The sequence below is a fragment of the Nothoprocta perdicaria genome, unplaced genomic scaffold (genome assembly GCF_003342845.1).
Source record: "Nothoprocta perdicaria isolate Ctin4 unplaced genomic scaffold, notPer1 scaffold_71, whole genome shotgun sequence".
Classification (NCBI taxonomy): domain Eukaryota; kingdom Metazoa; phylum Chordata; class Aves; order Tinamiformes; family Tinamidae; genus Nothoprocta; species Nothoprocta perdicaria.
Genome location: NW_020455988.1, coordinates 1,977,178 through 1,990,840, shown reverse-complemented (window position 1 = coordinate 1,990,840; position 13,663 = coordinate 1,977,178). Strand labels below are relative to the sequence as shown.

The 13,663-nt window shown below is 35.3% G+C and overlaps 1 protein-coding gene across 2 annotated transcripts in view; it reads right to left on the bottom strand.

Moving 5' to 3' along the window:
* TBCK (TBC1 domain containing kinase) overlaps positions 1 to 13,663 on the bottom strand; it is an 81,301-nt gene that overhangs the window by 42,934 nt on the left and 24,704 nt on the right. For both annotated transcript variants that reach the window (XM_026050868.1, XM_026050869.1), the window contains exons 5-17: positions 12,367 to 12,440; positions 11,952 to 12,093; positions 10,780 to 10,840; positions 9,393 to 9,454; positions 8,611 to 8,672; positions 7,999 to 8,147; positions 6,856 to 6,994; positions 5,515 to 5,614; positions 4,069 to 4,118; positions 3,586 to 3,715; positions 2,691 to 2,789; positions 1,302 to 1,364; positions 328 to 454 (exon numbers count right to left, since the gene is read on the bottom strand). In XM_026050868.1, coding sequence (XP_025906653.1) covers positions 328 to 454; positions 1,302 to 1,364; positions 2,691 to 2,789; positions 3,586 to 3,715; positions 4,069 to 4,118; positions 5,515 to 5,614; positions 6,856 to 6,994; positions 7,999 to 8,147; positions 8,611 to 8,672; positions 9,393 to 9,454; positions 10,780 to 10,840; positions 11,952 to 12,093; positions 12,367 to 12,440 — 1,258 coding nt within the window. The remainder of the gene's footprint in view (positions 1 to 327; positions 455 to 1,301; positions 1,365 to 2,690; positions 2,790 to 3,585; positions 3,716 to 4,068; positions 4,119 to 5,514; positions 5,615 to 6,855; positions 6,995 to 7,998; positions 8,148 to 8,610; positions 8,673 to 9,392; positions 9,455 to 10,779; positions 10,841 to 11,951; positions 12,094 to 12,366; positions 12,441 to 13,663) is intronic.

Sequence of the window (13,663 nt, the reverse complement as noted above, 5' to 3'; positions counted from 1 at the left end):
TTGGTCTGAATCAACAACACGTTGAAAGTTTTTTATTTTTTTTTAAACCAATTACTGCAATTTAAGGAAGAATACAACATACAGAATACAAGAAATACAAGAATACAGTGGCTGACTTAGAAATGAAAGAAATACATGCTCCCCTCTAAGCTTTTTTGATCGATTTCCTCTCTGCTTCTGAAAAAYATGTCTGTGAGTTAGTAAAAGTTTTATCCGAAGGGTTTATAATGAGTTTGTAATGTAAAATTGCCCCTCACTTTTGATTTCTTAARTCAGCCACTAGTACAGACTTCTAATTATCTGATCTTGCTAATTTGTCACACTCACCTTGCCAGTACACCAAATCAGGATGGGAAACAACCCAAGCCTTCAGTACACGTCTAAACTTTGCATGACCCTCTGGTGATGACAGCAATTCATCATACTGATGGCAACGAGGAATATCAACTTCAATCTGTACCATAGCCAAGTAAATAATTTAAAGAGAAATCAGAATAACAGGAGTTAAAGCTACAGCAGCATTCCAACATTAGAGATGAAAAGCAACAAAAAAATATAGGTCAGATTACCATCAAACACAATGCATTTTCTTCATTATTTGAAGAAAACTGAAAGGGATAGAGTATTAGAACTGCATTCAGAGATACAAGTCCTTTTTGTTTTCCCCTCCAATTCAGATCAGAGAAAAAATGAAAAAAATTAAAAATCTTAAAAACAGACTACAGTTTGAATTCTTCTGCTTCAAATTTTGATATCCTTTTAGGCATAAAATATCTTTGATCTAAAGAAAATCAGAACACTCTGAGCAAACTTAAGGTGATGAAAATGAATTCTTAACCAACAGGAAAAAAAAAGAAGTTTTGCTTGTGGTATCTTTTTACTATTGACAATATTCACTGGAGAACTTGCTCAAGAATCCACTTCAAAGCACAGGTTAGCTCATAGATTCTCAGAATATTAGGCATTATCTGGTACCAAGTCCAACAGGCTAAACAGATGATCAAAACACAACTTTCAGTGCTACATCAATACTACTGTTAATAGCACTCTGATCTTTGCTGTTGCAACAAAGTCAATGATTCTCAAGTAACAAAGCATGTCTCAGTCCATGTGTTATAATGTAGTTAAACAATTTGTTCCTGTAGGTTTGTGACATTCTTGCTGCAGCAGGAATTACAAACCTGGCGAAGCCCTTTCCAAAGTAATCTGCCACACCCRCCCGAGTTAATAAATCACCTTTCCATAGGTGGAAAAGATTTTGCATTATCTTAAGTGACAACATGTGAAAAAAACAGTCTTACTTGTCTATCTGTAGGAATGGGTGTATCTTTATCAATGGCATCATACTTGGCTTGTATGGCACCCTGCAAGTGAAATAAAAATATATGAATTTACAAAACCATCATTAATATAGTTGCAAATTACCATGTACACACTGGCATTCAGAATTTGATTACTTTTGCCAAGTACTTCAATCATCATTTTTTTCCCCCTGGCAACATATCATACAGCATTTCCTGAAGCACAAAACAAGCTTACCACAGAATTTTAACAGAATCATCTTTGTCATCTTTGTTCCCTTATAATTCAGCGGATATAGACCTTTCTGTGTCCTTTTCCTGTACCACATTCAGTAATTTTCARTTCTGTATATGCAGAAAGTCACGTACTGGATCAGTTCTTAAATTAACTGAATTCTTCAATCTCATTTAGGTATACATCTCAGATACTGACAAGGGGTCTTACCTCTTTGTAAAGGTACTGAATTTAGCTGCCCGTTAAGGAATACTAATTTTGCCAATATACACCACTCTCAGTGAGCATATCCACCCTATGATTCACCTAAGTGCAGGCCAACATGCTTACCTCAATGGTACTGAATGGGGAAATACTATGTTTATTTTACAAATCACACATTGAAACTTGGAAAGTGAACCTTCTCCCAAAGTCGACCATCCTGACCAGCAGGTCATCTTGTCCTTCACATCTTTTCGGGCCATGGTATGCAGCATCCAGTAGATCGCATCCTGAACTAAATATCTTAAGTAAGCTGGGATGCATTACCTATGAGAATTTCTCTGCTTGTTGTGACCAGAACAGACATAAGCTGTTGGTCAAGCAACGCCTCCGAGAGGCTTGTATTTCTGGGATATTCCTAAGTTGTTTTGTCCAAAAGGACAATGTTCAATTTATTCATTCAATTACTTATGAATGTAGTCATTCTCCAGTCTCTGGAGGAAGTGTATTGACTGATGGATTAAAAAAATACTTTTGGCATGTTTCATCTTAAGATGAAGAAATACTTTTGGCATATTTCATCCTCTTTTGTCCAGCTATTACTGATAGGGTAAAAAACAAAAGAACTTTTAAACTACCAGTTATATTTAAACAATCTAGCAAAATGTGTAGGTTCTATGTTTTCATTCCATAATCAAAATTTAATAAKAACAACGAGGCTTGTGCACTCCCTGAAACCACGCAGAGGTCAAAGCAAGATCAAGAAGCAAGTCTGTCTAAACACTGTCTTTGTTGACACAACTTCATGTTTTCTTTTGTTTTAARCAAACAAAATTCTACTAGTTCTGTCATCACATCTTCAAAATCATCCCAGCTCCCATGCTGCCAACAGTATGTACATCCCTCTCCTTTCCCAAGTAAAACTTCTGTAAACACAGTCCCATTATCCTTACCTCAACACCCAAGAGGGCAGCCCAGGTTACGCCTCTCAGAAGAGGAGGAATGTCAATCCTGGCTTCTTTCCATATTTGGTTTTTCTTGTATGGATAGGCCTATAAAGAGAGGAAACCAATTACATAAAAGGCTACCATGTCACTGAAACAATCCAAATCCCACCCTAGGGATAAGAATCTTTCTCCCTGGCAGGAGACAAACACTGCCAGCCTGACGAGCAAACATAGGTTTTCCATCAATCAAGGTTCATTCCTATACTGGATGCACTGGATGGAGTATTACTGATTACTGTAAAAGTACCCATGCCTTCCTGTGAAGGCATTCATATGCTTTAATATGCCAGAAAGTTGGCAAGTCATCTTTTCACTAGAAGCTCTTTCTTCATTATATGTTTCTTCTCATACTAGGCATCCAAAATGGTTTTCCTTAAGTACTGCACTTAGGGAAGCATGTCAACTCTCTCATTCTTAACTCAGAATCCTTACCTCTGCGTGAAGGATTGCTATTGTTCTCCACAAAAGACACACTATTTATAACATGGCACTGTCGTAGTAATGACTGCTATTGTTTGTGAATACTTTACTACTGCTTAGAAATGCAAACATCATAGGCGCATCTAGTATTCAGTAAATAACATGTATTAGTAGCAAACTGGATTTTAGTTTTATAGGCATATTTTAAAGACTGGTTTTATATTTATCATAACTAAAAAATACATATTTGTTGAATTCTCTAAATTCATCTTATCGTTATTGTAGGACTTGCCCCCTCCTTTTCCACCATGATGTGTTGCATCTTTACTTTTTTTTTTCCCCCCCCAATGACTTGATCCTCTTAAAAATCTTCTGATTAGTAGACCAAATCCAATTATTCAGCATCAGAAGGACTCCTTACTTTCAATAGTCTGTCAAACAGGACAATTCTATTTAGCTGGTATTCTGTGTCCCTCTCCCGGATGATCAGAGGAAGACTGGCAGCTGCAGACAGTTCATTACTACTATTTGAATGAGGCAGAGGTGACTGACTGCAGAAAAAAAGTTTGGAAAGGCATAGTGAGCAGTAAGAAACACAATTCACTGTAACAAAATGAACACCCTGAGATATATTCCTAAGGCAAAAACAATTATAAATGGATAATTTTGAATATTCAATATCAAGAGAGAATTCAGTTCAAGATGCTCAGCATATTCAAGGAGGCAAGGCTTCTCAGTTCAGCGTTASAACTCAGACACTCGTCAACCTTAGAGGCAAAACTATGACATGTTAGGTTTGTTTTTGGAAAACACTTCTCAATCTGTGTACCGTGCCACTCAAATACAACTAATGACTCTTAGGTCAGTGGCTTATATGCTTACAAAAACAGATATACACACTTACTCATCCTCAAGCAACGGATAAAATGTTTCCCCACCAACATCTTTCAGTCTCTGAAACACAAAAAAAAACAAATCAGGATGATGCTCATAATTCTACTGGAAATATTTAGTATAATATGAAAACTATTACATCACAGTTCATTTGTCAAATTTACGATCTTGCCCTGAGATTTGACCAAGCAACTCAACAAAGCAACAGCCTTGAACACTYGAACAGCTTGAACAAGCTTTATTATTACAGACTTTTAAGAGTTAATGGAAATTCTTCTATGAAGATAACTACCTTATCCTCAAATCTACATCCACAAAAAGCTTTTACGGGCCAAGTATTAATAGATCAGTGGTATTAAACAGTTTCTTTTTTTTTCTTCCTCCCTGCCCATGGACCTACTATCTATGTAGCTGCAAAAAAAACCTACAGAACTTGGCTTTACTTTCTTCATCAGTTCAAGAATTAGGCAAAATTGAGTTCCTTTTATTAGCAGCATAYAAAGTTACATGCAAATACAGACACTCTCTGGAAAGCAGACAGACAAGCAAGCCTGGACTCTTGCCTGAACTTTTCAGGCATCTTTGATGCACTGTGATGAATGTTTAATATCATTCTCCCTCCAGTTTTGCAGTTCARTGCTTAAAGGCATGCAACCCCTCTTGAGACTGACAACAGCTCACTCATCTCATGCAGCACTGATCCTCTTTTGATTACAAGCATCATGTTCTGCTCCATGGAAGGTGTTTGAAAGTCTGAAAAAGCTTTAAATTTTATTTCAACTGACACCGCGAGGTTCAGACTTTTATCTTCCCCAAAACAAAACTTCTGTACACAATACAACAAAAGTATTTCAGTGATATATACAGTAAATGTTTTAACTGATTGGTACCAAAGGTAAAAGTATAAAATTATCATTTTTRTATTTTTTTCTTCTACTAAAGAAAAAAATCTGCATGGCCACATTTTGGCAAAATGCTTTGACGTGATCTTTCAAAGTTATTGTGCAATAGCTATGCATTCCAMAGGTTAGCAGTAAAGACTGGAAGCCTGATGTCCAATTTGAACAATTCAACTGATTAGGCTTATTTTTCTTTTGAATATTGGGAGCAATCTGCAGACAGCAATTAAAGAATATAAATTATCACTCATGGTCACAATTAGTTCAACAATAACACAGGATATCACGTATTACAGAACTACTGAGACAACACAAGAACAAATCATATAACTAAAAAAGGGAAAAAGAGTGGAAAAGAAGGAAGGAAAAAGAGTGAAAGTAAAGAAGGAAAAAAGTTTAGAGAACAAAGTTCTGATTTGACTGACTCAGATTCCAGAATGTCTTCTTGAAACTAATAATACTGCTATAGGAATACCAATATGAGCTTGCTGTTCCCATTTCCTTGAAAAGAAATTTCTGCAATCAAGACAAACACCTGTGTATAGTATTTTTCTTACATTTCGGAGCTGGCACAGAGACAAAGTCACAGTTGTGTCATCTAGGAGGGAACTTCTGTCTCGTCCTTGCCCAAAGCTCTCTCCATCTTCTAATAAAAAGCTTCAAAGAGGGAAAAACTCAGGTCATTTTATAATGCAGGACAAAACAAAACACCTCACATCAGTCAATTTGTTCTCTAACACACAACAGTTCTTAGAAGTATACTGCATTGAGCTAGTGTAGCTTGAAACCGGCTCTGATGCATATGAAACCTAATGTCAAGGGAATGCATAATTATCTTAAAATACTCAAACAGTTTTTACCAGAAAAGTCACATGTAAAGGATGAATGAAGAGAATAATAGTCACTATTATCCTTTTATGGATCCTATTATCCAGCTGACACAGGACTGCCATATACTATAAGAAGCAAAAATAAAATGTCACTATCATTTGAAAGCCATTTTTCATAGGCCAAAACAAAAAACAGAAAAATCCAATCAGGACGTTCTCTGCTACAGTCCACTTAAAGATCACACAACTGTATCCAAGAAATAGCATTGAAAAATGGCCCATTTTGTGATATCACACCAAAACAGACAATCYCAAATCAATTTCCATAAAGAAAACTAACACTCTCATTATCAAACAACCTCCTTTGTCTTGCAGAATTGGAAGTTACACTGAATTTTTGAATGAATGTCTCACATCAATTCAAAAGCAAATGCATTCACCAGTAGCTATGGAGATTGGCTCACCGAGATTGTCACATAACTTGTGCCACCCTAATATTGCTTATAATCAAGCTGTCTTCTCTTTGAAGAATTTGTATGCTGCTTGCACACATTGACATACCTTTCTAAATTTCAAACCATGCAAATTGGTTTTGAAAGTCTGTATGGGCACATCATTCTGCTTAAGATCACACTGCAGGATGAAGAAATTGATATACTCAGATTTCAGCACATATGCAGCAGGTATATAAAAGAATGACACAAGTTTGTACCAGAATTAAAAGCCATAAAAAAGCTATGTTTTTTTTTTTTAAACAGTTGCTAATCATTGAAGGATTGAGCTGACCATTCAGTACTGCTGATCTGTGAAAGAACTCAGTATGAGATTTTCACCTACATTTCTTCAAATTTCAGCAAGCAATGTGAAGTGCAGATGGGCAATGTGTTCAAATAAAGCCTTAAATAAGGCATTAAKGGGAGGGGAAATGATTCCCTGCTGCTCAAGAACATTGTTTTCATTCCCCCCCCGCCGCAAGAGGTCTTAAAACTAGAAGCCAAAGCAAATCATATTATCAGAAGCCCTGATCTTTACTGTCCTATTGGTCTAAAAGTGCTTCTCTTCCCTTACTTGGGAAGTGTGCAGATAGGTGGCTTTGATCGAATGATTTCCTTGTTGACAAGCTCTTTCTCCAAGTCTCCTCCAGCTAAACACCAGAGATGATAAACCTCTTCAATTGATCTTTCTGCTAGGTAATCATCATCTTCATCTATTAAAAGAAACCAAATAAAAAACAATTACAGCTTGTTAGCTATCTCCATTTTTTCTTATCACTAAACACATTTTGTTGAAATTTATTATTATGTTTTAAAGTTCCTARACCATAGTGTGATGAGAGCAGAATGACCTTCCCTTTGCAATACCCTTTAGAATAATTTAAGGATTGAGCTAATGGGCACCGGTCTAGAGGAAAAACAAACAAATATACAAAACCAGAGTCAAACAAACAAAACAAACATATTTCTGTGGTTTCCCTGGATGCCAGAAAACAGAAACAACCAGAAATAGTTACATTAAGAGGGRGACTTCAGCTTCTTGTGCATCTTAAAAAAGCAAAAAAGCAAGGAAAAATTTTACTTCAAGAGGTGTAAAAAATAAGAAACWGATTTCTAGTGATTTGTACTGAGTGGTTCTAATTTACCTTCCCTTCATGTACCATAAAGAAACAAGCTGCAAACTCTTAGCCAACTCCTCGACCTGTGAAATGTGATTTTCTAACTAGAATTCTTAAAGTTCATCAGAAAAAGTTAAGGACGTAAAGATACTTACACTTGCAATGTATTCTAGTTTTAAACTGAGAAATTTCATTGTAGAACGTGACTTTTTTCACAAGAACTTTCCCCAATATTTGTAAGAGAGAGGAAGAGCTCRTGAGACCTATTAGAAGCCAGTTACCAATTTAAAATATGGCAGAGTTAAAACAACTACCTTGTCTACGTAAATGTTCAGATCTATCAAGGCAAAAGATGATACTGATCTCTAAATTTGAACGCACATGTATATTAACCATGACGTTATTCCCAAGGCCACAGCACAAAAATCAAGATTCTCTCCTTTGACACATCTCAAAACATGTTCGTCCATATCTATTCCAATTAAACAATTTACTGAGAATACAGTATTATTCGATTTAACTTTTTTTCCCCTCTAACAAAACATTTGGAAAAAAATCCTTTCCCCTCCAAAAGCACCCATCTTGCTACTCCCTTTTACCTTTACATAGTTGAGTGATGTCTTCAGGAAGTGTTAAATTAGCACACCTAGGATAGGATGAGAACAGACCAGCAGGTTTGTGAAAGGGAGGGTATGCCAAGGACACTTCACTAAACAAATTGTCATGCAGCAGCTCTTCTGGAGTTGGCCTTAAATTAAGAGAAGAAAATAAAACATTAAATGTTAAGTGCTTCTATAAATCCAACACTGTCCCTAAGAAATGTCCTCAAGACCAGTAATTAACATTTTAAATGATCATATTCGATCTCAGAAAATTATTAGGGAATAATCAATTTTGTTCAATTCCTAATACAACAGGTAGTCTATTTACAGCCCTGGTACAAATCATTTTCATTTAATACGCATAACATTTTTTAAAATTCCCCTTTAATTTCTCTAAGCAAAGATGGAAAAATATATATAAATTTAAAGGACAAGACGACATTGTGGAGAACTGATAGAACTAGCCTTTTTAAAAGAGTGCAAATTAATAACAACAAAAGAGTTTAGAAAACACATATCAATCAGTATTTTGGAAAACATTCAGCAGCAGGTCTTTATTTTATGTAGCACCCCAGCACAGTTTACTATGCATTTGAACTGAATACTTGCCTCTTAGAAGGTTGAAAGGTAAGACATTTCTTCAGTAGRGCTATCACATTTTCAGAAAGGTCCTGGAAAATCAAGAAAAATCTTGAGCAGGATAGTTTATTGCTGTCCTAATTCAGAAAGCCACTATAGCAGAAACACAGGCTATTCCACCAAAAACACATGACATTTCATGTTAGCTATGTTGTTGTTAGCTATATAAGCTATGATGCTAGCTATGTAAGACTAAAATACTACACTGCTCTGACRGAGCAATAACTCCTCCTTGCTTTCTGGAAAACAAAATTGAAAATTCACAACATACAYAGATTTCCCCCACTCCCAATCACCCCCACCTGAGTTTTCTGCATCCAGTTCAGAACAATGCAACACTAGGGAATCCTTTTTATTAACACTCAGAAACCTTTTATTACAGTTTCTCAAAATACAAGGTCATTGAAATGCAGTAATCATTCTGGGGGATAAGAGAAGGAAGCAGTGGGACAAAGGGCACTTAAACTATAGAATCCTACACAGGATGTGTCAAGCACAACAGGTAGAAGACAAAATTCTTCTGAAAAAGAAATTCTTAGCCCCACAATACTACTTGAAAAAAATGGGTAACAAGCTATCCAGTGAGAATTGAACTAAAAATAACCCAAGAGAGAATGATACATATATAGACTACTACTTCAAATACATGGAAGTGACTAAACAAGTAAAAATAAAATTGAATCCTATGCAACACAACAGCAATAAAATACTCTAGATGACACAGCATGCGAAAATAAACTAGTTCCACAAACCTTAATAATATCAAGGCAACCGTGTTCTTCTGCTAATACAGTTACAATATCATCTACACAGCCTTTGGAAAGAAAAAAACAAAACAAGAAACACAAACAGAAGGGTCAAAGTTAAAGATGATGAAAAAAGTGATAYCAATTCAACAGGAGATCAAACTCCAGATTAAACTGCACCTCAGCACTAAGCATTTAACTTGGTCYTTGTTTGTACTAACATGACTGTCACAACTTGATAGTAAATTTTCAAAGTCAGAGGAAAATACCATCCCTTATKCACATAAGAACCTGACGCATAAGAAAGTTAAGCAGTACCTCTAAATGAGCAGAGGAATTCATTTGCAGGCTTGGTAGATCTAGACTGTCAATCTCTGCCAAATAAATTAACATGGCCTTTCCACTAAAACACAAATCCCCCAAAATAAAAACAAAAYAGTGCAAGAACTTAAAAATAGCTAAGTATTTTTCACTTTGTCACTACTTGCACTGCTGTAATACTAGTAGTATTTCATTGTGTGTTTTCAGTGCATCATTGAGGAAAAAACAGATTAGAAACATTTTTCATGAGATGGTAGTCAGTGGCAAATTCCACCCAYCCTTTCACCCTTCACCCTTGAAAGAAAGCTGGGGTAATGCTTTGGGAAACTTTGTTAACAGGTAACATATCAAAAGAGAGAATCTCAGGGCAAAAACACTAGTTGCTGAGTCTGTATGGATGATAAATAAATTTTCAAGTCATTAAAAGCATTACCATTTGCTCTGGATAAATTTAACAGCTTAGTGACAAAGCTTAAAATAATGAACCTGTGCCATTCCCCTCCCAACAACTTAAATGCAAGCCACACAACAAAAACAAAGCAAACAAACACACAAAAACACTCTTACAGGTTAAGCCCATTTCTAGACATAACAAAGTAAAAAATCATAAAACCACTTTTGCAATCTGCAGCTGAAGCCAGAACAAAAGCCTGGACATAGTAATACGTTTCTCAGCCCTCTTTTTGTTGCCCATCKCTTTCATTCCTGCTTGGAATGTAGAACAAGCATTGCTAATGCAGCAGCAGTTTCTGGAACTTCACACTATTACTAACTCATTTTAGGGACTTCCTGCAACATGGAACAAAATCATTGAAATTGCAACCTTTCATGAACATATATTTTCCATAACCACTTCTTCTAACACATTTTCTTCTACAAAGCCATTTTATTCCTGTAGAGATCTCTGCACCTTCCATAATCAAGTGACCATACTTGAAATGTCTATTTAATTTTGGAAATGCAAGCACAAGGAAGTGACTTAAGTCTGAGCACTGCAAACTGGCTAGTCTGTAGAGCTCAGAGTACAGAATTGCTTAGAAAGCTAAAAAAAACAGAAATTTTTGTCACTTACCTAACATAATTATAAATTTTAACCTTTCAGCTATCTCCAAACTCTGGAATAATTTTCTTCCCTTAGGAAATAAAAAAGGGAAATAATCAGTTAAAGACTATCCCATTAAAAATAATCATACCCATTCRTACATAAAAATAGTAAAATAACTTCAATCTTGGAATGAAAATTCCCTGTTAGAACACAAAACAATATTTACCCCACCTGTATTAGGAAGACTTTCATGCCATCATACACACACACACACACACGTATATACACTCTTTATAAAATTGCTTAAAAGAAATACAAACAGAACAAGTGAGAAATATGTAAAACGAAGCCCCAAGGTGCCCTAGCAATTCTGAACGTTTTTTCTTCATTTGGTAAAAGGCTTTCAAAAAGTATATTTATTCCAATGTGAACATGAAAGTTCATTACTAAACACATTAATAGAGTTTAGTAGTTGAAAAAAAAGGTATTTAGAAAAACTTGACTGAAAAATTTTAGAAGCATTTCAAAAAAGTTTAAAATATATCAGTCCAACACAGTAAAGAAATTAATCTGCATGAACACCATACAGAGTAGAGCAGAAAGTACAAAATGGTATTTCCAGTGTCTTGATCTATCACTATGTAAAAGAGGTTCTTGATAGTCCTTAGACAATGCCATTATCTGTTAAGATTACATATCAATCCTAAAGTATTTGTCAGATCATGCCTCCATATGGAAAGCTGCTATGAGTGAAGTGCAGTCTAAATATACATATATAAAGTTCATGTCTTAAGCTATTTGAATTTCTACAAGTAAATAAGAAAGTTCCAAATAAACTCTTAATACTTTCCAGGAGCTCTTTCATTGCCATGCCAACTGCCATGAGCATTTTATGCCCACAGGAACAATTAACTCAAAATATTATCTAGAGCACTCCTCCTTAAGAGTATGATCATGCAGTTGTATCACTAGGGCTTAATGGGCAGCAGCCCTTCATCATAATACACATACTCATTCCAACCCCATGTGTTCAGCAACTTGAATTACTGCCAAAAACGGTCAAGTAGGAATACTAACAATTCTGACCTTTATACTCAGTTGATGGGCAAAGCATTACTAACCCAACACCAAAAGCAATCAATTGAATGTAACCATTCCCCAAGAGTCCCATTCTAGAAAAGAACTATTCTTTTACATACCATGCAAAGCTCAAATAATATCATACCAAGAGACCACAGATCTGATTTAGGGCCAGAAGGCAGAGACCTCTCACACTGAGTATGATCTCTTAGCTTGCCTGTTCCCTGTGCAATTACTTCAGGTGCCAGATATGATGGGTACCTAGGAAGAGGTAGCAGCATTAAGTAGTGACCAGTCTATACAAAAACCTTTCTTTCAGTTGCATTAATCAAAATAAGTTTGCATTCTGAGAACCTAGAATTCATAGCAATGAAGATTTTTCTATTTTTAGTCAAAATACATATGTCCAGAAAATATAAATCAGCACATTACAATACAGCACATATAATGCATTCTTGAAGATGACTTCAACATATAATCATCTTTCCTGAAATACATGCCCAAAATATTTGCACTGTACAGTTGCAATCTTACCCTATAGGAAAATCAACATCAACACCTTGAGCTGTCATATGGTAGAGTCCAAATTTGGCCAACTTGACATGACCCTGAAGAGAAAATGATCAGAAGCTTCAGAACTTGGCTTTGGAAGAACTTGCAAGTAAATTTAATATATATTTTTATGTAAATCACATAGCTGGGAAGTATATCCACAGAAGGTCGGTTTCTTAAATTTTTATTTCATCTATCTATTCTTTCACYTATTTCACCAGAACTTCATTAGAGGTTAACAATTTGCTCATTCGCAATGTTTTTCCTTTAAGACCATAATATAATCATATTGGAAAACACAAATTAGAGCTTTAAAATCACTGTATATTGCATTAAATTTAAAAGGCATACATAGTCTGTWAAATTCCCTGTCTGATTCTTAAAATTTACTGAGCATCGTGACTGTTTCCTTACCTTCTCAATTTACTTGGTTTTGTTCTTCCAGTCTTTCCTATTAACTCACTGTTACCCTCCTCCCTTAATTCTATTGCCATGTATTTCAAACCCACAAGTTGTTCAGGTGTTTCATCTTACTATGCAATGCTAGAAAGATAGACAAGGAACTTTTTTCCCCTAGATTTTTGGATTACAGTCAGTGAAAATGATGTAGAAGTCAAGGTTACACTGGAAATCAACCTGAAGGGCAGGGAAGAAGTTTGTAAGCTTATGGTCATAATATTTCCTGGTGCTATTCTGCCGCTTGTAGGGCAGAATATCACTTAAAAATCTTAGGTAGCTGGACTTGTCAGAACATTATGCTTTTTTTTGTTCTTGCTGTTTAAGTCACTCAAGAACAGGGCAAAAATTATATTCCAAAGGAAGGATCCAGCTATCATATTCAAGATCAGTGAGGAGGAGGGAGAAAACAGATGTCTGGAATAGCTATGTTAATTCCCCTCAAATTTGATGTTGCTAACACAATAGCCTATGAAAAAGGAATTGATAGATAGTAGAATTTTAGTAATTTACTATACACAAAAAATGTTGACTTTTAAGAGTTCATGTTAATTATTGAATCACCTGTATAAATAGAGATAACAAAATATCAATATCGATCAAAAATTATTTTTCCTATTCAAATTGTTRAGAAGAATTTGTAGCAACATACCAAAGTGATAAGCAAGTTGATTTGGAATAATATCTTATGAAAGTCTTAAGAAGGGTGGTTTGGGACAGACTAGAATAGCAACCAAGAAAAACAAATAAAGACTGAAATATATTTGAAATTTAGACAATATGAGGAATGTGTTAGTACAAACAAAGAAAAAACAGCTTCTGA